This window comes from Sprattus sprattus (genome assembly GCF_963457725.1).
Source record: "Sprattus sprattus genome assembly, chromosome: 10".
Taxonomy (NCBI): Eukaryota; Metazoa; Chordata; class Actinopteri; order Clupeiformes; family Clupeidae; genus Sprattus; species Sprattus sprattus.
This window is the reverse complement of record NC_137908.1, coordinates 9,642,648-9,669,749: the sequence shown is the minus strand read 5'-3', so window position 1 is coordinate 9,669,749 and position 27,102 is coordinate 9,642,648. Positions and strand designations below refer to the sequence as shown.

The window sequence follows — 27,102 nt, the reverse complement described above, 5'->3', positions numbered from 1 at the left end:
ATGAGACTGGTGCTGCTCGAGTGGGGGCTGGTGGTGGTGACAGTGGTCGCCGGAGTGGTGATGGCAGCTGGAGGAGGAGGAGGCGGAGGAGGCGGAGGAGGAGGTGGAAGTCACAGGCGTGGTGGTGGTGGTGGTGGTGGTGGTGGAGAGAGGCGGCGTAAACTCCATCGTGTCCAGCAGGGCCAGTGCAGCTACACCTTCATCCTGCCAGAGGTGGAGGGCTGCCAGGGTAACCCGGACCAATATGGCGGCATGAATGTGGTGCAGAGGGACGCTCCACCGGCGGAGAGCGACTGGTCCGGCCAAAAGCTGCAGCACCTGGAGATGGCCATGGTCAACAACACGCAGTGGCTGCAAAAGGTAAGACTCGGACTCGTTCATTAGGCCGTGATATTATGAAAACACTAATGCTGTGAAGTGTGTGGGTGGCCTGTTTGGGTGCTGTTGATATAATCGTCTGCTGATGTTTACTCAGATTGCTAGCGCGTACAGCATTCTCCACTTTCACTGCACTCAACATCAGGAGCATGAACTTGTTACCAGCAGTTGTAAATACTTCATGCACAACTAGGACCAACACGTGCTAAATGTTGATGGGGAATAGACACTTAAATGGTCGGTGAACTGTCATAACAGTCTATGTGAAAGATTTGTTATGTTACATATTCTTTTTTATAGAGAGATAGAAGAAATTGCCAAAGGATTCAATACAATTTCGCAAGGCTGTTAGTCGTTAATGACCTCTCCATTGCTCTTGACACCATTCAAAAAGGTCAAATAATTATGCCAAAAACTACAACATTAAACTGGTATTTAGTCCCAAAAGATGCATTATCATTTTATAATGAGGTATCAGGACTGGATGTATAATTTTAATGACATTTTATTTTGACTGTGCTGTTCTGAACATCTTTGATTGAAGCAACTAGTCAGTTTTTAAGTTGCTGTGAGCGTGTTTGTGTGGATACGCGTGTGCATGGATGTGAGTTCATCCTTGTGTGAATGTGTGTGTGTGTTTGTGTGTGTGTGTGTGTGTGTGTGTGTGTGTGTGTGTGTGTGTGTGTGTGTGTTTGTGTGAATGTGTGTGTGTGTTTGTCTGTGTGTGTGTGTGTGTGTGTGTGTGTGTGTGTGTGTGTGTGTGTGTGTTTGTGTGTGTGTGGGTTTGTATGTGTGTGTGTGTGTGTGTGTGTGTGTGTGTGTGTGTGTGTGTGTGTGTGTGTGTGTGTGTGTGTGTGTGTGTGTGTGTGTGTGTGTGTGTGTGTGTGTGTGTGTGAGCACACATGTGTGCACGCCACCCACGTTGAGAAAAGCAGCAGGTCAAGTACAGAGCTCAGGAATGCCACACCTCAACAGGAAGGAGGAGACTGACCCTCTGCGCCGCATTCACAGGGGTCAAACAGAGATAGTGGAGCATTCTAGGAACAGAGATCCAGATTTTGACAACGGTAATCTTGTTAAGCGTTTGTGTTCTGGTCCGCAGGACAGGGGTTGTTTTTGGTATTTCAAAAATCTCATCTCTTTATTTGACTGGACAGAAACCTAAAACTGAGGCCTCTCCAAACCTGGATGATGCAGTGTTCTGGTTTTGGCTTTTTTGGTAAAATCCACTGAAAACATCCTCCAACCACAGGCCTAGAAACACAAGCACTAAAGAAGCACTTAACGGGGGAAGCTGTTTAGTTTAATGCCAAATGGCTGGGTCTAAATGAAGCCATTGTCTGGCAAGGATGCAGTGGGCTCTCTCTTTGAAGTGTTAGAGGGCTCTTAACCTGATATGCAGTTGAAACCACATGCTGCATAGAATGTAGATCAGCCTTTTTACTCCTTCAGCACTGAACAAAAGAGAGAGAGAGAGAGAGAGAGAGAGAGAGAGAGAGAGAGAGGGAAAAAGAGAGAGAGAAATGCATAAGAAGCCACATGAACTTTTTGCTTATTTTCGTATACGTATGGAGTACTCTTCCATGTTGAGAGATGAAAGAATTTACAGTTATGTGGTCCCATGGAGATGGGGCAGAGTCCCAGGCTATCTGAGCGAAAACGTTCTGTTTCCAAATCACTCACTGGCTCGATAGATTGTTCTTCTTCTAAAATATTTGACATAAAAGTGTAAATGTACGTCCTTAAATACCGCATATAAAACTATATACATATAAAAGTATTTTATATGTGTATGGATCTATCATTGTCAATATGCTAATGACATCACTGAGATGGGAGTCAGAGGGATTTGTGCACTGTTATGGCAACATTCTGAAAACCCTCTGATAACAATTGGTCTAACTTGTGGGTTTTAGTATGTGTCTCATTCAGCCAGCACCGGTCATACAAATTAACATGCCATTGCTGACCAAGCTCGGCATTAATCATTAGAAGACCCACAATTGCTTAAATATAAGCGTAATAATGGCTAAAGGCAGGAGCAATCAGCACTCATTATCAGTGAGCTACAGATGCGCAATAAAAACACAAATAATTGGGAATTCAGACTTTTTGAGTGGTTGTTTGTCTAATAATTGCTCTGTAAAAGTAAAGGCAAAATACCAATCCCCGCTGAACAGATTGTTTTAATATGGGGTGTTCCTCCTAATGCAACACTGCACTAAATAGTCCCTGAAGTCCCTGTTAATGGATTCTGTCTCCAGGTTATTGCTCATTTCATTTATCTTTGGGGATTTCTGGGGAATTGGTATCGGGGATCCTGGGAATCACAGGGCTGAAGGCAGTGGACTTTACAGGGAACTGGGTGCCTTTGCAGTGTCTTTTATGACCTCGTAAAGGCACTCATAATGGGCTTCCCTCAAACTCTGCAATAACCCTGACGGATTACACGTTTATCAGTCAAACAATCTTTACAGGGAAACACATCAAAAACTCCATCAACGCAGCCAGCCACATACTGCTGTCAAGAATGCTGGTCCAGAGCTCAAAATAAATAGTCGAACCTTCTGGGAGAGCAGAAGTATGTTGGAGAAGTGATCTTGAGAAACAGTGAGTCTAAGTGAGGGTAGGAGAGGCACAGGACCTGAAGCCACTGTTGGCTGAGGGGAAAAGCACAGTTTGGGACCACAACCAAAGTGGATGCTTGCCACCCTGTTCAAGTGCACAAAAAATCAGTTGAGAAGAAAGACATAAAAGAAGATCAGGAGGACATCTGAAAGGAGAGGATGGAATTATTCACGGAATGCTCACAAGGCCGGGTAAAAGACATGATTCAAAAAGAATAATAACGATGAGGGGGAAAAAAGGGTTTTCAACTCTCCTTTTTGAACTTTTGAGGCTCTCATTCTGAAGGCAAGGCAGTGTCACAGCAGGACCCTGGCCTGGATTAAGGTTGTGCTCAGGGGGCTGATGGATCCTCAGTATTCTGAACTGGCCCAGATCAGTGGATCAGGCTTCAGTTTGTTAAATAAACATTTCACTCGTGTTTATCATTCTTGAGGAAGTGTTTCTGAAAAGCCAAAGACCGTGATACTGACAGGGGCCGCAGACCCTGACTTGTCGCCTCCACTGACATCAGTCAACATTAGAGTGAGCTATCAGTGGCCGCCTCCCACATACAGATAAGAATGTTCCTCTGCTCCCTGATATTACCTTTAATTGAGAAGCCCCTTTGTCTCGGCCTCTGAATAGACTTGCTCTTAAAAGTCAAAGCTGCAGCTAAACAAAAATAAGGCTGTACAAATAAAGGGATTGTACAAAAAATGGACTAACAACTATTAACTGAAGGTAATGCACTGACCTAATTCAGCCCCCCGAAGCAATGCAGCCTTAAAACAAAACAATTCCCAGTTTTGATAAGATCATATTTACTGAGCGGTCAGTCTGTGTTTACGCGCAGTCTGGTTTGTCATCAGACTATATTATTCATTCTGTGTTTTTGCCAGTGCTAACCCCACAGTCGTCTCACACAATGTGTGACATTCATGTTTGCATCTACCAGACTAGTGTGACCACAATGCTGATAATTACAATACAGTCAACAAGCGACTGTCATTTTCCACAAAAAGTGACCATGTGCGGAATTTTATGAGTAAATCATATTTCTGTATTGTATCCAAATTACTGTACACAGAGCAAGTGTATTCTAGGGCAGCCAGACATGAAAATATGATCTGATGCCCTATAGATTAGTGCTTAATCAAGCATGTAATCTGGAGTCTGTCTCAGTAATTCTTCAGGACCCTAATGTAAATAATGCTTAAGATAGCGTGGCTTGAAATGTGGTATGGAAATGTTACGTGGTTCCGGTTTGGAATGCATGGCCTTTATCACTGACAGAGCTTTCAACTTATGGTGGAGCTAATGGAAATGTCCTTGAATTTGGGGTTATGAGTTATACGAACATGCCTTGGGCGGAGAGGACCACTTGGGTCCTTACGTATGAATGACACGAAGAGCAGAGAGAAGGTTTGCCTACAGATCGGAGATCGTTCTCTGTAAGGAATAACAGCTGTTTGAGGTCAGTCTTGTTGCTACAAGTCCTGCTCTCTCCTTTATGTTTGCCAGATTATAGCCAGTTCGAGATAGGCGGGCCAAAGTTCAAACACTGCTGCAAGCCTTTGATGGAGACGCGCACATTCCATGATTGGTCAGAGATGCATATCAGGATCTGATCAACAGCAAGTTTACCCCCAAGTGAATTGAGGCAATTTGCACAGTAGCTGTACTTAAATTCACAAGCATGCTGTATTTTCCGGCCTCTCTAACAGGTTAGTGTTGAGGAGCTGAGAGGAGGACTTGTCTACAGTTTTTTAATGTTCACTCTGTCCTAACAGACTGCATTCAGTGGATACCCTTGCGGGTTGGCTAATTTTCCAATAATACATTTCCATCATTTCTCCTACTTGCAAATGAAATGTCATGGGCAGTTAACGCAGTAACACATGACTGCATCTACCTCTACTAATGTGAATCGACAAAGTTGATAACAACTGGGGAGGTCCAGGGAATATTGCTTTCTGGAAAAATCTGCCAAACGCTCTAACGGCACATTAGATCCATGCAATAAAGCATGATATTGATTCAATTCAAATGGCTGTTTTTACAAGGCTGCGAATATTGAGAGCACTGTTTTAAGACGGAAATCATATATCATGCAAACATCATCTGTTGACTCCACCCTCTCTTCGAAGTTTAATAAGCGTTCATTATTGCACTCACCGGAGTAATAGACAATTCCACCAGTGCAAAGACTAGCACACACACACACACAGACTGCGTTGAATTTCAATCGTACAAACTTGTTCACACATTTCATCAAGGACTGCATGTTTCAGGGAATAAAAACATACAGCACACATCGACTTCCACAGTTTAGAGGATAAAGAGGATACAAATATCCCCTGAATCATTTTGGAGTGAAGATCAGCAAAGATAGCGATTGGCATTGATGTACTTAGCACTATGTACTATATTATATATTATAAGTGTAAGCAAGCAGCAGAGTAAGTAAATACACAAACAAATAACTGAGTAAAGGGGGTATAACTAACCTGTAGACCTATACATCTTGAGACACTTCTGAGATAATTGAATCTACTGTAAATTCAGCTGTGGACGATTAGCATAATATTTTTAACCAATCCATCATTTTTCAAAGACAGAGCTCAAAGTATTAGGGCAGATACATACAGAAAACAGTGAGGTGAGATGTGCCAGTGCCAAGTTTGGGGCAGGTACTAGGAGGGAGTTAAGCCCTGTCAGTGGAAGCAGTGCTTGTGATATACTGAACAGGCTGTCGACCGGACTATATACCTTTGTCACATTAGACCCCGCAACACATGGTCTGAATAAGAACACCTAATAAATAGACTGTTGAGATTAACTAAAATATGGCAAACTAATAATGATGCTATCTTACCAAAGGCCATTTGATCTTGAATAACATTTACCAGTGACATTATTTTACCAGGATTTAGATTTTTTTTTCTTAGCATTTGATAAAATCGCAGATGAACATGATAATCAGTGAAAATCATTATGCAAAACACTCTCCATTTCCATGTTTGGTCCCATTGATGGACATGGGAAACACAGTTTTAAGTTACCTTACAGGGTTTTATGTCTGGATGATGAGTGTATTAAACGATGAAGAACATTGTGAAGAATCCCTGTAGACTCGACTCTATCTTTATTGTAGCCAATATTCCATGGACCACTGACTTTTACTGATGAACATATTGGAGTAATTGCTGCCAACAAAGTCCAAGAATTGGAGAAACCTGTGTAAGGGAAACAACTCACTTGCCAGTATACACTATAAATGAAACTCACTATAACCTTGCCCTAGGTTAGCACTGCCTGCAAAGCGATGTTAAATATAAAGAAGAACAAAATATGAGAACATCACACTTTTTCCAACCACAAAATTCAGTTCATCTGATCTTTTCAAGCCAAGAATGCATCCTTCTCTTTCAATTACAAACACTGAGAAAAAGCACTGTCCATGCAGAAGGTGCTGTTACTCTGTTTTCTGTCTAAGGAACCACTGGAACGGTTTGTTAAGGGAAGCGGTGCAGATGGGATTTTTAATCTGGGGGGGACGCCTAATCAGCTATGCAGTTATTAACTGATGATGATTACGTATGGAGAGTGGTGGGGACAGATCGGGGTCACTATGAATCTGGGTGGGACATGTCCCCCCCCGTCCCCAGTGCTATCTGCGCCCCTTGTTAAGGGAGAACCAGTGCATTCCCCACACTAGGCTCCTTCATCTGAACATGCACGCAATGAAGGCCTCACTTTGAGCTTTGAGCTCGGTAGTCTGTCTTCCACCCTGTCCCTGCGCGGGATTATCCCCAGCAGTGTCCGTTAGCCAGGGGTTGTTTGTTTATCTTTGCTTGGGAGAGGAATCTTAGCCCTCGTTCTACATCTGCACTTTCCCTCTGCGCTGGGTCAGCAGTCAACCAGAGATTGGTCGCCGTGAGATTTGAATTGCAAAGTAAACATGGTTTACTTCCAGCTGTATTGTAACTTTGATAATGGTAATTAATGTAGGAATCTGGCTCAATCAAGTATGGTCTTCAACCTTCACCTCGATGCAATTATGAAAAGTTAAGAACAAAAGCTTCTCTTTGGTTTTCATTCGAACATACAGTATATGCTCTCCTTCAAGGGTTTTCAGGAAAAGCTGATTGAGTGTCTCATGATCCTGCATCTAGTGATGTCCCCAGTATCCTCAGACTGATTTCTTCTGGCTGTGCTCTTTAAAGTATCCACATATCTGTTTTAGAAATGCCTTCTTGTTAAAGTAACACAATGTAACAATTATACTTCAGGATTAGGGTTAGGATAAGCAGTTTAACCTTAAAATAAAAGCTTAAATAAAATTGGGGCGCTACAATGACTTTTAATATGGAGAGTCGCCTCCATGCCATTGCCATACCAGGGTCCATAGGCATATAACTTCGTTCTGTAGTTTTGCCTGTGGCAGCCCGACTTGTTTACTTTCTGCCGAACTAGTAAGTAGCTTATTTGCCGTCTTGCTTTGTCTTGTGTTGCACTTGCTTGATGTTTGATTATGTAAGGACAGTCGTTGAGTAACTAGTTTGTCATAATGTCAAAGTCAGCACAATTTAAGAGATTTCGTTAGTTTTAGCTGCTAGCATACCGTTAGCGAATAGCTATTGATCCATTGTGCTGCTTTAAGAAGTCACATTGGTCATTGTTCAGAAAGGTTCAGAAAGGTTGACCAAATTATTATCAACTGTTATAAGCATAGTTTTGGCAGTAATGTCAGCATCCCAAATACATCTATGCTCTCCCTGTATGTAGTCTACTACAGTGCAAAGTAAGTGGATAAGATAACACATGGCAGAGGCATGGCTAGTCTTCTGATGGTACATACACCATACTATGGGAAGGCAATCATGGAAAGGCCATGACAAAGCATGAGACATCATGAACTTTAACTAAAAACATCCAGAAAGGCACCCAGATAAACTGTTATTCTGCCAATCAGAATAAAAAACAAACCAACACTAATTTGCACCAATGGCTCCTCTGACTTTGGTATATGCCATCTTTGTGGGTTTCCGCAATAGTTCAAGATAGTTGAGAATGAACAGCATAGCTTCAGCTTACACACATCTATTGTTTTGCAACCCAGACAGAAAACTACAATGCGTTGCACTGCGTTTTTACAAAATGGCGTGGTGTTCTCCACTCACAGCACAGTATAGTGACGTGTCTTACTGACCTTAAATCTGTGCAACTCCTCTGAAATACAGTGCTGTTTATCAAACTAAATTAACTAAAGTAATTCCTAACTATATGACATGACCATCAGTCATGAAACAGGCATGCTGAAGATATTTGAGTTGGAATATAAATCACTCAAAGTTAACAGTGACACTATAGAAATCTACTGGGTGTTCATGTGATCATTTGGCACAACAAAATAGAGGAATGTAAAGGGGGTAGTTTGTTGGACCCCGTGAACCAGGAAGCAATAGTTTACTAGTGAGTTACCCGACACATTCTCCATGTATACGTACATCAAACTAACATTTGTCATTGAGATTTATTATGAATAACCATAAACACATTTTTAACCTTAAATCATCAATAGAGTGAGATTAAATAAAAACTACTTGCGTTTCAATATCAACATAATTAATGGCAACAGCTACAGAAAAGCAAAACACTGACTTGGAGGTAGCTATTTGCCAAAACAACTATAAACTGTCAGACTGTCAACTATAAACAATCCACAAACTGTCAAAAACAGCTTAACTTACTGTATTGAGTGTGATACATTACTTTTTACTGATATTAGTTTCCATGGTGCCCATACTCTCAGGCCATGCTATAGTATGGGTCTCATTTGACAGAATAACAGAATGCATTATGTCAGTAAAGGGTTATGCTCTGGATTTTGTATTTGTTTTTTATGTCCTCCCATATGTCCTGTTGAGCGATCTTTGAAGGCAGCCCAACACAGAGGGAGTTTGCAGATGATAAAGCCATCAGCAACGGCAATTTAGTCTGAATAACCTTCATAATCACAGTGCTGGCGGACGCTCCAAAGACCACAGCAGCCCTTGGCTCATTAACGAATTCTGCTCCGAGGAACAAGACTACTTCCAGTCGAGCGCGCACCAGGGACCTTTCCACAACATGTCCGCGAAATTAATGTATCAGGCTGATACTGCCACCAGCTGCAACCATATGGTTTCAATGGGATAGCTCCTCATCCAAGATGTATCATCTAGTTATAACCTATCAGCTTGCGTCACATGGAGCTGAGGAATACGATCACACAGAAGTCAAGAGTGATGTATCTCTTTTTCATAAGAATGAGTTTTTCTTTTATACAAATGGTCTCGGGTTATCATTGAAATGAGTCCTATAGATCTGCTTCTTTTATCATGTTTAGAAGAAAAAAGTTAGCTGTTATCTGTACTGGTTTGCAAAGTGCCGGAGCTCTCTGTAGCCATGGCAATAGAGTGAGCAGATGGAAGGAGAGCTGGCACTGGAACATGTGGAGATTTCAAGGCGTGGGGAGGGAGAGATTGGTGGAGTATGTGGCTCTGTGTGAGCTGGAGAAGATCCAGGCTGTGCACACACAGAAAAAAAAGATTCCCCAGGGTCCCCTTTTTACCCTCTGGCGCCTCGCCAGGTTCCTTAGCCATGACGGGGCTCAACATTCCCTTTTTATTGCCCCTAACAACCTAACCTCTCTCTCTCTCTGTCTCTCTCTCTCTCTCTCTCTCTCTCTGTATCTGTCTCTCTCTCTCTCTCTCGCTCTCTCTCTCTTTCTCTCTCTCTCTCTCTCTCTCTCTCTCTCTCTCTCTGTATCCGTCTGTCTCTCTCTCTTCCTGCCCAAGCAAAGGGCCAGTGGGCATGGACACAACAGGTAGCCCTCACATAGAGCACCCATCACTGGTTTTAATTGGCGGGACGGGTCTTTGTGGGCGGCTGAGTGTGCTTTTCCCTGATGAGTGCTTGTGTCGTTATTTATGGGAACGCATTGATCACTCCGCTACTGTGGGAAGATGTTCTCGGGGCACTGAGCATGCTCATCTGAAACAGCTCTACATAGTCCATTAGGCAAGGGTTGACCACAAATAGAGATTTGTTAAGGATTTACATGGCTGCCCATGCTAATCTTGGTAAGAGTTGAGTTGCATTTATCGAGCAGAATGTATGACTACAGGCAGATCAATCTGGAGTTTGTCAAGGTATGGTCCTGCTGGAAAACAAAACTAAAACAAAACTAATTTTTGTGTTGTTTTTGGAAGGGTTACAGCTGAAAGCAGTGTACCTATGCATGTCGTGCATAGCACCCACCCCTCCTTTGCTCTACTGTGGGCACCCGACTATGACTAAGCCTCGCAGTGTAATGGCACAGTGCCAGGATAAACTAGGCCTTTCTCACCCAACCATCACCATCACTGTTGTGATGAAATGCACTATTGATTTTTAATTCAGAAGAAATTGTACATAGCCTTTTACCCCAAAAATCAACCAAAAAAAAGGGTCTCAGGCCAGTGGTGCAGGGCCTTGGCTGCTCCAAACGGCAGCTGAGACAAGCATGTGTAGGACTGATGCATTATTGCGTTGGTCTTTTGACACGAGTCAGAGAAATAGCGAGCACAAGGGAAGGCAAGTGAACAAATAAATACACTAGCCTGAGAAGGGACATAAAACGAGACCTTTAGCTTGTCGACAGTGCCCGTTGTTGACTTTGCCCATCTGGTTCTGATTTAGGCCTGGGTGAGTGAGATGTTTGTTGCGGCTCAATCGCGGGGGGTTTGGCAACCTCTCTGACCCTCCCCCGGACTCCGGGGAAAAGTACTAAGAGTCTCATTCGGTGGAAGACGTACAACATACAGTGGAAGTAATTATTTAATTGAAGGTAAAGAAACAGGAAAAAAGAACAATGTGCAGATGCTTGTATACACAGCTCACTGGGGGACTCAGGCGGAACATTTGTGTTCACAGTCCTCTGAGCTATAGGACCTCTACTGACTCTCCCTGCATTGCAGATCAATGTTTGGCCAGTTTTCTATCGGGCGGGGGGCTCCAACTGTGTTCAAATAGCCTCTCACACCCAAGGCTAAAATTAAATTGCCTGCCCACTTATCATAGTTCCCACTCCCACACCTAAGTAAATTTAGACATGCCTTTTTTTGCACAAAGGATGAAGCAGTCCTCAAAGTAAGCATTTCATTGAGTGATTTGAGCCAAAAGGAAACTCTCTCAACAATGTGAGTCACTGTAAAAAGTATGCTGCCTTGCGAACACACGCACCATTTTATAAACAGCTGTGCACAAATAACTATAATATTTATAGAGACATTTTTTATCACTTCCAATTTTGAGTAATATTTGAAGGAGGAACATCTCTCATGGGTAAACACTTGTGGCATTGCAATACGTTTGAGCCAAACTATGATTTTAAATGTAAGTTGTGCAACACCATACTGAAGCAAGACCCGTGACTCCCCACTTGACACTCATTGTTTGTGTCAACAGAAGGTTGTATATCACCCGCAAAATGCACAGCTGTGCATGTGACACTAAGACAAGCAGACTGCATTTGCAGAGGCAAAAACCCAGTAGAAGCTGCTGTAAAAACCTCAATCATTTTGCTGAGAATTTGACTCCAAGATCTCGTCCAGTTCTGCCAGATCCACAATTCCGTGTTTGAAGTGCAGAAGGTAATAAAACAAATACTCCCTCTGCATCCTGCACCACCCAAACAGAGGAAATCATTTCTCAATTACAAGTCATCCACCCTGCATGGTTAATTTGATGTGATTGTTGTAATATATGGTGCTGAAACCATTTTCAGTCACCCCAAAGTTATGTGAGCCAAGTTCAGCAATGGTAATGAGCAGTGATATTAGATTTCCCAGGTAGGAAAATTAAAAAAAATAAAGGTCACTACGTGAAACGTATTACAAGGTCTCCTGAAACATTGCACATATTGCAGTTTGTGCAGTTTGATCGACACATTCGTTTGTTTCCAGTGAATTCCTGACTTTCTCAACCAAATATTGACCTGAAGCCAAACATTCTTCCTGTTCTCACCAAGGGAGATCTCAAAGTAAAGTATTGCCATTCATTTTGACTGAAATTAATTGGAGAAATGTATAGAGAAAAGGAAACTTAAAGCCACAGAGTTGAAAATAATCTGTCATTTCAGTGGGAGTTGTTGAAGATGTCTTTGCATGGATTGACTGGTGAATAAACAAAGTTTATGTTACAAATCAGTGTGCATTTCAGAATAATATTTTCAAGAAAAGCTGTACCTTATTTTACCTCTAAAGCATCCCTATTCGCCCCGTCCTTACAATTCTTCATTGCACTTGCAGCACGTCTTCTATGAAACACCCAGTGACTGTAAACATGCTTTTTCCACCAGTCATTGCAAGCAAAAAGGTCCAAGCGGGTAGAAATACTTGGTGCACAGTAGAAGTATTGTTTGATATAATCAGAGCTGACTGACTGGTTTCAATTAATCAGAAGAAAAACAAAAGATCAACTTTTGTGATTGTTTGTCCTGTGCCAGTGCACACAGCCTTATCTCTGCGAAAGTTATACCAAAAAAGTAGTTTTTTTTTATCAAGAGGAAAATTGCTGGCCTTGCTGTGCTGCATGTACACACCTCTTGGGCTGATCAATATCCTAACTGCTGTTAATCGTTTCCGTGCAGTGGCTAAACCTTTACCTCAGCACCGTGATGCATAACAGACGTGACCAAACGTACAGGGCTTGCACATACTTCAAACTTTAATCAGCCCAAGGTTTGTAATGTCACAGTGTTTCCCCTCTGATTACAGAGTGATTTAGGAACACTTAGTAATTATTAGGAAATGAGTTAGTCTGTGTAGCTGCATAGATTTAACACAAGAATCCCACGTACCAAGTAGGAATCAGTGTTGACCTGAGCCCATAAGCCACCTCATGCATGTCCAGAACTGTCTTTGGAGACAGTGGAGATGGGATTAAAGCTTTTTCAGCACAAACAGTTACACTGGACTGGCTCAGGGGCTTGGGAGAGGTACAAGATTGTTTGGTTCAAAGCAGCGTAGAAAGGTTGACCTGGACGAAGCTGGCCTAACAGATAGGTGGGAGTGGCTGTTTCTAACAGAGACATCTACTTGAATGACAGCGTTTTAAAATGCACTGTACTTCACTTCCTCCGTGATGGACTGTTTGGAAACACCACATAAAGACCAGGTGACAAGACTTAAGTGTGACCCCCATGCACCTAATCTCTCAGGTATTGGCCGCGGAGTTGACTCATGAAGAGCTGCCTCATTAAACGTGTCACACACATGTCCGATTTACACTATTCCTCATTCTCCATATCCCGTCCTGTCAGGGGCACAGCGATCACACTGAAACAAGACATCTGTTTTAAGTTAGGAGCACTGGAGCAGGCCTTTTAGTCTGCCTTAGCTCTTAATATGGGCATGTCTTGTGTAATTTTAATCTAAAGGCAGGAAGCTAGGGTCAATTAACTGGTCAAGGCGTACAATGGCTGGAGGGAGCCAACCTTTTTTTTTTTTTGTTGTGTCTTGTTTGTGATTATTCATTTTTACAAGCCAACCATCAGCCAGCTTGACAATTCTATGACATGGGGGAAAATACTTTGAACAGTGCTCCGTACAGAGCGCTAATGCTATTGGATTTGAATAACATCTGGAGGCACGGTAAAGCTAATCCGTGCGCTCTACTTCAGATGAATGTTGCTCTAACTTTCTACTAACCACATCAGGAGGGCAGAAGTCCCCCAGGAGTGTTCTGTTTATTTCAATTGTGATAAATTTATCTGCTGCTAGTCCCCTCTCTGTGTTTTCATATCCCGAGGATGGCATATTTACTTTCGCCGAATATAGAGTACACAAGGAGCTGCCGGGTCACTGCGTTGCACCTTGGCTGACACCAGATTGATTCCCAAGGACAGAAGGTCACTCAGGAAAGGAACAAGCTCATGTGTAATAACAAACAAATGATTTCAATCATGTCGACATATCTGAAAAAATGCTGAAGCAATTTTCTGCCCGGACCCGTCAAAGAAATTTACATATCAGCAAGGTGATGTTGCTGAAAAAGCAGCTTTCTGAGTTTAAAGTTGTGGAGCTGAAGCTGAAATTGTACCAACCCCCATGCTTTGTATACTAGAGCGCAGCCCTGTGACATCTCTCCATCCAAAGCTAGAGAAACGCTCATGAATGGCGGAAGTTTCTTTCTCTTAAATCAGTCAGCTGCAGCCGCCAATGAGCACCTACACTAATTGGGATGAGTATATTTTGTAATGAAGTGATTTCAAAAGGAACAACTGACAAAGGGTTTTAGAATTACTTTATTGGGCAGTATATTTACACACACAGGAATTTGACCTCTGCATTTAACCCCTCAGTGAGCAGTGAGCACACACACACCCGGAGCACTAGCCAGCCGAGGTTGGGGGGTGCGGTGCCTTACTCAAGTGCACTTCAGTCGTGGATGTTGAGGGAGGGGGAGAAACGCTGAGAACCTTTAAGTCCCAAGCCCGCCTCTCTTACTTATAGGCCACAGGTGACCCAGACTCTGTGATGGGGACATCACTCTCCACCTCATTCTTCCTCAACACAACATGAGGGAACCATGTACAAGTTCATGAGGCTCAAAAAAGCAAGGCAGAATTTGACATTTGCCAGTGCAACCTCAATATGAATGTATTTATGTAAATGCAAAACATTAAGAAGGTCATTTTAAATATACTGTAGATAAATACCAGATGGACAGAGAGTGGTTGATGTGCCCAGATTACAAGTAACAGACATCTCTCAGGAACACTGAAAAACCATCAGGCTTTGATAAACATTTGAATGCTGACTTGCATGTATCACACACACACACGTTCCACATTTTTCATCACATTGAGTAATTCCTCAAATTTTTCTTTTCTTCTTATCACCAGCTAGAAAATTATATTCAGGACAACATCAAAACAGATAACGTACAGATCAATGCAGATGCTGTCCATAACCAAACGGCAACGATGTTGGAAATCGGAACCAATTTGCTGACCAAGACTGCAGAGCAAACTCTGAAGCTGAATGTTGTAGAGGCAAAGGTAATTTCGACTGAAATTATGTGTGTTGCTTTAATCCACTATGCATATGTTTATATTTGCATTGAAAAGTTTACAAGCCAGGTATAGAGTAATATAAGACTGTTTCCCCATCCAAGAATATAACAGTTAACCCTGACAATTATTCACATTCTGCCACACACACTAGATTAGACTAGAGAGACACTGTTGAAAATTGCTATTATAGTTGATTTTATGGTCAATTTCATCACCCATGTTCACCACCACAGTCTTGATTCAAACCAGTGGCGCGTTTCCTAAACCCTTCTTAACGCTACCATACGTCATCCATAAGATACACATTAACATGAACCTTAAAGGTGCATTAAGGATTAATAGCTATTCGCTAAAGGTATGCTAGCAGCTAAAACTAACGAAATCTCTTGAAATGTGCTGACTTTGACATTATGACAAACTAATTACTCTACGACTGTCCTTACACAGTCAAACATCAATCATGTGCAACACAAGACTAAGCAAGACGGCAAATAAGCTACTTACTAGATCGGCAGAAGGTAATCAAAGTCAGGTCGGTGGGCATCGGCAGGCAAAACTACAGAAGGCAGTTATATGCCTATCGACCCTGCTATGCCATTGGCACGGACGCAATTCTCCATATTAAAAGTCATTGTAGCGCCCCAATTTTTTTTAAGCTGTTATTTTAAGGTTAAACTGCTTATCCTAACCCTAATCCTGAAGCATAATTGTTGCATATTGTGCCTTTAATGTTTCAAGGTGTTTCGCAGAGCATCTTTACCTATTGTATACCTTCTGTAATATCTCTAGAATTCCTTGTTGATCTTTGTAATAATGATCACCTGCACTCCAATCTGACTCATGCCTATCATACACATCTCACACATGTTCAAACCTACATGAATGACAGTTATTGATTCCAAAAAGGTGAATTCAGCCTCTTAAGGTAGATACTGTATAGGAAGGTTTCTCTTTGAGGAACTCTTAAGAGATGGTTTGGGAAACAAACAAACAAACAAACAAACAACAAGTAAGGCATGCCTTTTGAGTCATCATACAACTGGTAAGGGACACCATGACAGGGAAACGCACCCCAGGATGGATTGGAGCCGTGAATTTGATCATCACATTTCCACAAAATTAAACATGTATATATGTGTGTATGTATGTATATATATATTATATATATTATAAAAAGTGTTGACAGCATGTTTGGTGTAGCTCTACTGAAGCAAATGACAAAACTGAAACGAGAAGTGCTTTTAAAGTGACATATTTAAAACATGTAATGTGAAATGTGCTGACCAAAATCATCCGTAATTGCATTTTCTGGTTTCTTGAACATTGGCCAATTAATCTGAGCATAAATTTTCATATCCACATATCCATTTGAATCCACAAACCTTCATGAATGCACTGGAATGAAATATATGTTCAGTGCCATGTCACTATTTTGATCTTCTTGTCTTCAAATCTCTGTAGGTCTTGAATCAGACATCTCGAATTGAAATTCAGTTATTGGAAAACTCATTGTCTACAAACAAACTTGAGAAGGAGCTTTTGATGCAGACTTCAGAGATTAATAAACTTCAGGCCAAAAACAGGTACCAGAATAATTATCCTTATTTCACATACATTGAAAGGGAAAATAAACGTTTACAGCCTATTATTTGGTTGGAAAAAGCTAAATAATAAATCACTGTGCTATGACATCTGAAGAATTTGGATAGCACCCACTTGGAGGGAGCCTCTGTTGTGGGAAATAATTGTTCCTGTAATTGTTTGTTTGTAATGCTAAATAACATAACTGCAGCACAAAATGGGCAAGTCCATATTCTCCACTGTGAAGCACAACTTGTAGATTTCCCATAAAAAATTGAGTTAGTTTTCTCTAGATTAAACAGATAGACTGATGTAATTTATGTTTTGCAAAGGTTTGGTCCACAGCTGAGACTTGTTTTGTGCTCTTGTTTTGGTTACACTGCAGTCTACATGAGGTCTCATAGACACATATAATGGGCCACTGCATCACCTCGAAAAGCAGCTCCATTGGGGATTCAAGCACTCTTAGTCCTTCATCACCATTTCAAGTGCACTTGCATTTAGTGCGCAATCAACAGCAGAAATCCAGGGAGCAGTGAAAGTCGTCAGTCCACACTATTCCCATGCTCCCAGAAATGTTCCCTGATCAGCCACCCTGAACTTTAACTTCTGTAGAACTTCCAACTACAAAGGCCATTTTGCTGGGTTACAATGAAGGCTGATAAGCAGACTATATAGGCCCAGACTAGCAGTCTCCGTGGTTGAGTATATTTGTTGAAATAGTGGGGAGGAAATGAATATGCCCGTTACATTGAAAATTAAGAGAAAGTAAATGCCTTATTGCACCACATGATGCTTGTCATCATCTTTAATTAATGTGGTAAATTATACTGGTGTCTTTCTGCATTTACACATGCATTACCATACATATCCCAAAACAATACAGTCACCATTCAGTTTTCAGTTTCATGTACCTACACCCCAAATTTAGTAGCCACATACTGTATGTGTATGACATTGAAATTGTCTCTTGATCCAAGTCATGAATTTCATTCAGTTTTTACGCAAATATTCACACTTTCAATTTCTGTACCTCACGGCGGGGGCGCAGATACATAGGGCCTGATTTACTAATATGCGAGCGCTTCTTAATCTGCGTTCGCAAATTAACGCACTGTGTTTTTGCGCATTTTACTTGGTATTTATCAAGCCAGATCTGCGCTGGGCAAACTGTGCTTACTCCGCCCTTTAAAGAGCCTGATTTACTAAGATTGATTTGCGAACGCATCTTTCCCAGGCGCACATTAACGCACGGTGATTCCCCGCATTTTCCGTGATATTTATCAAGCCAGATACGCGCTGGGCAATCATTATTTAGCGCACCGTTAAAAGACTGGAGAACTTGCCAGCAAGTTACTGCCACCATGGAGATTCGAGGAAGAAAAAACTAAGGTTCAGCGAATAGATAGCGAATAGATAGCGAGATAGATATATTGGTTCACGTTCGCTCAATCACTGAACCTGATTCAATGGGTTATATTGTTGTTTTGCCCGCCATCATCTACAGCGAGATGTTTAAAAGAACACGATTATAAATAATATGCTATTGGTGGCATTAATGCATAAACTGTCTATTATAACAATATACAGCCGCGGAAAAAATTAAGAGACCACTTCAAAATTATCAGTTTCTCTGGTTTTACTATTTATTGGTATGTGTTAAAGTAAAATGTACATTTTTGTTTTATTCTATAACCTACTGGCAACATTCCTACCAAATTTCAAATAAAAATATTGTCATTTAGATCATTTATTTGCAGAAAAATGACAATTGGTCAAAATAGCAAAAAAGATGCAGTGTCTTCAGATCTCGAATAATGCAAAGAAAACAAGCTCATATTCATTTTTAAACTACACAATACTAATGCTTACACTTAGGAAGAGTTCAGAAATCAATATTTGGTGGAAAAACCTTGATTTAAAATCACAACTTTCATGTGTCTTGGCATGCTCTCCACCAGTTTTTCACATTGCCGTTGGGTGACTTTATGCTACTCCTGGCGCAAGAATTCAAGCAGCTCGGCTTCTTTTCATGGCTTGTGACCATCCATCTTCCTCTTGATCACATTTCAGAGGTTTTTGATGGGATTCAGGTCTCGAAATTGGGCTGGCCATGACAGGGTCCTGATCTGGTGGTACTCCATCCACACCTTTACTGGCCTGGCTGTGTGGCATGGAGCATTGCCCTGCTGGAAAAAACACTTCTCAGAGTTGGGGAACATTGTCAGAGCTAAAGGAAGCAAGTTTTTCTTCCGGGACAACGTTGTACTTTGCCTGGCTGAGGTTTGTAAAAGACCATAAGGATTGAAAAAAGCGGACTGGAGGGTCTTCTAGTTCGTCTTCTCTGATGAGTCCAATTTTCAGCTTTGCCCAACACATGGTCGTCTGATGGTTAGACGGAGACCTGGAGAGGCCTACAAGCCAGAGAGTCTTGCACCTACTGTGAAATCGGACTCATCAGAGAAGACCAACTTAGAAGAACCTCCAGTCCGCTTTTTCAATCCTTATGGTCTTTTACAAACCTCAGCCAGGCAAAGTACAACGTTGTCCCGGAAGAAAAACTTGCTTCCTTTTGCTCTGACAATGTTCCCTAACTCTGAGAAGTGTTTTTTCCAGCAGGGCAATGCTCCATGCCACACAGCCAGGCCAGTAAAGGTGTGGATGGAGTACCACCAGATCAGGACCCTGTCATGGCCAGCCCAATTTCGAGACCTGAATCCCATCAAAAACCTCTGAAATGTGATCAAGAGGAAGATGGATGGTCACAAGCCATGAAAAGAAGCCGAGCTGCTTGAATTCTTGTGCCAGGAGTAGCATAAAGTCACCCAACGGCAATGTGAAAGACTGGTGGAGAGCATGCCAAGACACATGAAAGTTGTGATTTTAAATCAAGGTTATTCCACCAAATATTGATTTCTGAACTCTTCCTAAGTGTAAGCATTAGTATTGTGTAGTTTAAAAATGAATATGAGCTTGTTTTCTTTGCATTATTCGAGATCTGAAGACACTGCATCAATTTAGCTATTTTGACCAATTGTCATTTTTCTGCAAATAAATGATCTAAATGACAATATTTTTATTTGAAATTTGGTAGGAATGTTGCCAGTAGGTTATAGAATAAAACTAAAATGTACATTTTACTTTAACACATACCAATAAATAGTAAAACCAGAGAAACTGATAATTTTGAAGTGGTCTCTTAATTTTTTCCGCGGCTGTATATGTGTACATGGCGAGATTAATACGTTCTACAAGGGACATGGGTTCACTACCATATATCCCCACTGCAACAAATACATTTACCAAGTAGACAGGCCTCTCCAAAATCACCGTTGCTCAATCATGGATAAATGGCACTATTCCGAAAGATAAAACTGTCATGGACAGACCACTTCCACGTAAGTAATGGTCATGTTGGCATCACATATGACCTGGACATTCATTGAATATGTGTGCTTTCTGTTTCGGTAAACGTGTTCGCGGATTGAAGGTGGGACTGTTTGCATGTGGGTGCGATCAATTTCTCCAATTACGTTCGGAAAGTTTAATTTCATATATATGAATATATGAATTATACGAGTTGAAACAAATATTTCTGTTCGCTGTCTCTGTCTATGTCTTCGCCTTGCTGCTGCCATATCAACGTTTTCAGACTCAGTGGAAATGCGCTTGGTTAAGACGTGCTTTTATGAGGCGGAGAATTAGCCTGCAAATCAGAGATGTGCGCTCGCCGGGCAGTTTAGTAAATACCACGCAGTTCATCATTAGGCGCACTCCTCCCATTAAATAGCGCTACACGCCTACGTTACCACCCACGTTTCCGAACCATCCCACCTGTTTGCAGGTACACACCCTCAAAGCGTTAATATGCGCTGCGCCAGCTTAGTAAATACCGTTTTTCGTTACGACCGCTATTTTACGCCAGAAAATGGGCGCAATCCTGTTAGTAAATCAGGCCCATAGTGAGCCCGATCCGTCCCCACCACTCTCCCTACGTAAGGCGACAATCATCAGTTAATAACTCTGCACAGCTGATTAGGCGATGTTAGTGTCCCCCCCCCCAGTTCAAAAATCCCATCTGCACCGCTGCCTCACGGCCTACTTCTATACCGTTTCAGGTTACTAAGATGCAGTATATGCACATGCTTCATGATCACCCGTTTGATTTGTTCATCAGCCGGCTGGAGAATAAGGTGCACGTTCTGGAGTCACAGCAGCGGACGGAGCTGGAGGACATGCGGGAGGGGAAGCAGCGTCTCCAGGAGGTGGTGCGAAGGCAGATGGAGGCCATCGAGGCCCTGGAGAGGCAGCTGCGGGCCGCCAGCTCAAACAACTCAGCCCTGCAGAGGCAGCAGCAGCAGCTCATGACCTCTGTGCACACTCTCATCGGCCTCGTGTCGGGGGGCTCCGCTAGCCACCGTCCAGGTGACCATGTGTTCTTTTAACCACTAACACTGTTATGAGTGATGTATCTGTTATGAGTGATGTATCTGGTATGAGTGATGTATCTAGTATGAGTGATGTATCTGTTATGAGTGATGTATCTGGTATGAGTGATGTATCTGGTATGAGTGATGTATCTAGTATGAGTGATGTATCTGGTATGAGTGATATATCTGGTATAAGTGATGTATCTGGTATGAGTGATGGATCTGGTATGAGTGATATATCTGGTATAAGTGATGTATCTGGTATAAGTGATGTATCTGGTATAAGTGATGTATCTGGTATGAGTGATGTATCGAGTATGAGTGATGTATCTAGTATGAGTGATGTATCTGGTATAAGTGATGTATCTGGTATGAGTAATGTATGAGTGATATATCTGTTATGAGTGATGTATCTAGTATGAGTGATGTATCTAGTATGAGGGATGTATCTAGTATGAGTAATGTCTGAGCGATGTATCTGGTATGAGTGATGTATCTAGTATGAGTGATGTATCTAGTATGAGTGATGTTTCTGGTATGAGCGATGTATCTAGTATGATTGATGTATCTGGTATGAGTGATGTATCTAGTATGAGTGATGTTTCTGGTATGAGCGATGTATCTAGTATGAGCGATGTATCTGGTATAAGTGATTCATTCTTATATTATTCATTATACTTAATTAAAGCTAAGTAAATACATGTTTGTTTATGAGTGCTGCAATCGTTATTAGGGAGCCCAGGTTGCTGGCTATATATCATATGTAATCACAGGGCCAATTGAAAGATTTTCTAAAAAATGAGGTAAGGAAATCCAGAGAGAAATCATTTTGATTAGTTACTTTCATAAGTATGTAAATTAGGACGTAAGTATGTAAGTAGAAGTAAAATATGATTAAATATCCATGAAGCACTTTGTGTTCAGTTTGCTTTGGAAATTGGCACTGGTCTACTTCTAATTCTAAGACAGCTTTTTTAGGGAAAAGTATCCTTTGGTCATTTCATCCAAGATGTTTAGAGACGGAGTAAAATGAAGGACTATGGCAACAGTCTTCCCAGTGATTTCTTTGGCACTATTTGAGTCTTGGATTAACTTCACATGTGTAAGAGCCACACACTCAGATAAGAATGTCCAATCCCCGACCAAAGTAAATTCTGTTCAGCAGTAAATGTGACATTTTCCATATTACTGGGCAGAAGTGGTTTGCTCTCAGATATGTGTGTAATGCATGGATAACTTAAAGACTGAAAATGCACATCAAACTGCTGCAGACTTATTTTGCACAGAGTTCAGGAATGATATTGTTCAAATGGCGGCCCTGTGCAAAAAGATCAAATGTGATTTACTTCTTACATGTAATTTACTACTAAATTGTAATGTACCCCAAAAAAAATGTATTTATTCAAATGTAGCTACATTGACAGTTTTTCTCATGTTTACCACTGAAATGTCACTCCATCTTATCCACAGACTTCCATTCAGTGTGTGCTTTTATATACGCTTTGAGGCCTGAAGGATAATGTGCATTGCAGTTTGCAATTCTACTCCACGTTTTCCATATCCTCTGATATATTGGTACCATTCCTGGATGAAATTGTTAAACGTGGCTAAAGTATTTGGGATGTGTGTGTTTGTGGTCAGGGTCAAAACTGAAAGAGCAGAAGTTTCAAGACTGTTCACAGGCCCTTAATGCAGGCCACAACATCAGCGGTGTCTATTACGTTTACATTGGCAACATGTCAGCACCAACCAAGGTAAAAGTTATAAAGTTCATTTGTTTTTCACTGTTTTCCCTGCAGGTTGATGTCGAATCAATGGGTGAGATGTTAAATGTATTTAAGTCAGACTAAAATGCCTTTTATCTACATAGAACCAACAGTAAATCATATTTGTACTCACTTTCCATGCAGTCTTTGATCATTTAATTGGTTTTTGAAGTTTTCCTGCATGTAGGAATTCTGCTCAATAATTGCAAAATCTAATAATGTTCATGCTGATCTATTTACAAACCTTGCCAGCCGCCCATCTGGGACCCTTTTTCAGTAGAACTGAATGGAATTATGATTCTCACACTCACTGTGTGCACACACTGTGCCACGGACCTAATGTCTTTACTAACTTCTAGCAACAGTGTTCAGGGGCGCAGATAGCACTGGGGACGGGGGGGGGGGGGACATGTCCCCCCCTAGATTCATAGTGAACCTGATCCGTCCCCACCACTCTCCCTACGCAAGGTGACTATCATCTGTTAATAACTCTGCACAGCTGATTAGGCGATGTTAGCGTCCCCCCCAGTACAAAAATCCCATCTGCACCGCTGACAGCGTTGATGGAATATTGAATTGAACATTCATTACATGTGAACCTTAAGCCTTAATCTTGTTTGTTTACATTTCTTTTGAAGGTGTTCTGTGATATGGAGACAAGTGGCGGAGGATGGACCTTGATTCAGCGCCGGAGCGACGGTAGCACTGATTTCCAGAGAGGGTGGGAAGACTATAAAATGGTAACTATTCCCCCCTGACTGCTCAACAAGTACCCTTTGCACAGTGATAACGATCTGTCGAAGCACAGCTTATCTTGTTTCCACATCTGCACTTTATGTATGGCAGTAACAGTTTTCCTATCCTATAATCAAAGACTTAAGGCCTCCATTTGGTCTGTGGAATAACTCAAAAAGCACTTAGAGAAGACAAATTAGCAGATGTTTTCCTACTTCTTCAGTGGAAGTTTGGATGAAGAGAGTGGGTAGATTCAGATGACATAAGCTCACAAATCATCAACTGTAGAATGAGACACGGAGAGAGCAACCGTGTCTGACAGCTTGGCTACATCCCCAATGGAGGTTCATTTTTTTTCCAGAAAGCTTTTGAGATCCAGTTCTCTATTTGAGAAGCTGTGGAAAATAAACACTTCATGTTTGTTTATATATTTATTTATTTTTAAATGTTAGAGTGCCACAAACAAGGCTCTCTTAGACAATTTCATTTATAAAAATAAAGAGGTGAATTAAAAAAAAAAGAATTGTGTTTTGTGTCACACAAAATGAAAGCCTAAAGCCGCATAAAATGAAAGTTGCCATGGCAACCAATTTCTTTCTCAGGGTTTTGGTGACCCAGCTCTGGAACACTGGCTGGGCAACGAAGCCATGCACCAGATGACCAGCCAGACACAGTATTCTCTCCGAGTGGAACTGAAGGACTGGGAGGGACACGCACATTATGCTCTTTATGACCGGTTCCAGCTGGCCAGCGAAAAACAACAGTACAGGTGCTTCTACATAGTGTTTTAGTTACATGTCTTTTGTAGTTTGTGGTGGCAACCAATGAACTAACATCCATTGAAATGGATCTGTTTATTATTCAAATCTGCACAAACAACTACTGTACTGGAGCATTACTGCTGCCAGCCTTTGACAGTGTTGACAAACTAGTCGTTGATTTCTGACACTCCCTATCTCGCACAGACTGTTTCTGAGAGGCTACAGTGGCTCTGCAGGGCAGCAGAGCAGCCTGGTGTCCCATGGCACTGCCTTCAGCACCCGAGACAAAGACAACGACAACTGCCTCTGCAAGTGTGCACTCATGCTCACGGGCGGTATGTATGGAATTTCTTTATGCAGGTTTATATATAATATTATATATTATAACATAACATAATATCTCATATCATATAATATCATGTATCATCATGTAGTGCCTCAAATTAAGCCTGCAGAATTTGTTGGACCATTGGGACTTTTACATTCTGCAGTGGCACAGTATCATTTATAATGTCCATCTCAGTTTCTTTCTCCTACCTTCTATAACAAGGAACATATTTTGGGAATTCCTTAGATTCATGACAGACAGCTACCCCTGTTAGCCCGGTCTAACTGAATAAACTTTATGATGAATGAAAGATGTGTTGCAATTCCTCTTATCAACTTCGCTGCTCCTCTTCCTGCATTGGTCCTTCAAATTGGGGCTATCAGATTTTCACCACCAACAATTCACGATAACCATATTATCGGAATATCTATAACAAATTTGAACACAATAGTAACAATAATGTTATCAGTCAAATTCATCTTTACCTTTGCTTATTGTGTGAATGGTCTTTTTTTTCTTTGGCAAATTAATTACACTCAAAATGTAGTGAGGTGTGCTGTACAAATGCAAAAGTAAAGATAGTAACTGGCACTGGATGATTTTCAATATTATTATATGTGTATTATTTTCATGATATCAATATTTAAATGTTTTAAATATCACGGTTATCGTCAATACTGGTATGTCATGACACCCCTATTTTAAATCAATGACTTTTGACTCAAGGCCCAGAATTGAAGAGCGCACCAAACTCTTTAAAACCTATTTGATTTCAAAGTTTGCTATATTCGCACCGTGCCCCTATCAATCATAGCAGGCAGGGAGATCCTGCACATTGCATGAACTCTAAGACAAATAGCTTTTTAATACTGTGTTTCTTGATTGATTTTGAATGTTGTTTGAGTTAATTGCCCCAGCCCAGCTGGAAGCCTTTAAGATCCCCTGTTGTTTGCACTGCAATTCATAATCAAACCACTTATGGGAGGAACCACTTGACACGTCTCGTCCAAGCTAAACACGTTGAGTGAGGTGATATTGAATTAATCAGACTTCAATCTGCAGTGTCTCTCTGCACATGCAGAGATTGAAAACCTGGTTCCTAAGATTTTCAGTTTGCTTTGACATTAAACCGGTACCTTTTTGCTCTGCAGTACCTTTTCAAAACACAGACACTACACGGGGGGGAATAGAAAATCTGTTCCAATCCTGGTGTAAAAACAGGATGAGCTGTCTGAGCGAAGTGTCAGACGTGCCACTTGGAGGTGTAGGCTTTCACTGTAATTGCTCCTCCAGGTTTTTCTTCGCTGACAGACATAACACTTACACCTTCACTGCTCTTTCCCCTCGCTCCGCAGGCTGGTGGTTCGACGCCTGCGGCTTCTCCAACCTCAACGGCATCTACTACGCTGTCGGCCACAACATCCGAAAGCTCAACGGCATCAAGTGGCACCACTTTCGAGGGCCCAGCTACTCCCTGCGCTCCACGGCCATGATGATCCGACCATACAACTTCTGAGCGGGACTCCCACAGAGGAGGCAGGCGGGAGGGCGGGGGGTGCCCCCCCTCGCTGGCCCTCCACCCCCTGGAACATTTTCACAGGATTCTCCTACAAGCGTGACGAGCCCCGAAGCAAACATTTGTAAATCAGCGTCTTAAATCTTAAACAATCAATCAGTCGCTGAATGCTTGGAGCTGATTTGCTGTAACTAGAGCTGGAGACAGTGGTCGAGCCGAAGACTGACAAAGGCTTCATCCTCTGGCTACCTCCCAACACCCAGACAAGCCAGGCCAATCTACCCATCGACAGCCCCGATCCCACCACCACATCGCCATCCCAATTCCCCCCCCCCCACCGGCCTCATCAGTGCTCACACCATGTGCCCCGCCGTGTCAACAGATTGCCTTGACAGCTCTCCATCCTTCTGTCATTGCCTCAGTGCTGTCAGCAGTCATCGTTGTCAAGACAGTGTCAAATGAATGTGAGGGGGAAATGCGGCAGAGCCCCTCACAGGCCACAGGGACCGCTGGAGATGAATATCAGTGTGCTGCTCAAGAGACAGGGGGAGAGAACCCAGAGAGGACAGAGTTGATTTCCTGGAATCCACTAGAACTGCACTTGAGATGTGTAGAGTGAACGAAATGTGATGAACTAAAAAAAAATCCCTTTAACTCTTTGTTAACATCTATTTTTATATGTTTTATTATTACTTGTCAAGAGCAGACCTAGTTTTCTACTTCAACTTAAACTGGATTGCAGGACGTTAGGGTTAATGTATGCTTAAATGTGGGCAAGAGTGAAAAGGCTTGACAACAGAGACAGAAGGAGAGAGACAAAGACTCTTTGTGTGACATTTTGTACTCCTTGGAAAAAAGGTTTGACTTCACTGGTATGAAGGATTATCATTCTCCACA

General features: G+C 41.8%; 1 protein-coding gene across 1 annotated transcript; it reads left to right on the top strand.

Annotated features, from left to right (window-relative positions):
- angpt4 (angiopoietin 4) lies at nucleotides 1-26,205 on the top strand (the record flags this gene model as incomplete). The annotated part of the gene is made up of 9 exons (XM_080846785.1): nucleotides 1-360; nucleotides 14,918-15,073; nucleotides 16,550-16,671; nucleotides 20,847-21,094; nucleotides 22,741-22,853; nucleotides 23,504-23,605; nucleotides 24,203-24,369; nucleotides 24,566-24,696; nucleotides 26,045-26,205. 9 exons carry the CDS (start codon nucleotides 1-3, stop codon nucleotides 26,203-26,205), a joined length of 1,560 nt encoding a protein of 519 aa, XP_080702911.1.
- Between the last annotated feature and the right edge of the window lie 897 nt (nucleotides 26,206-27,102).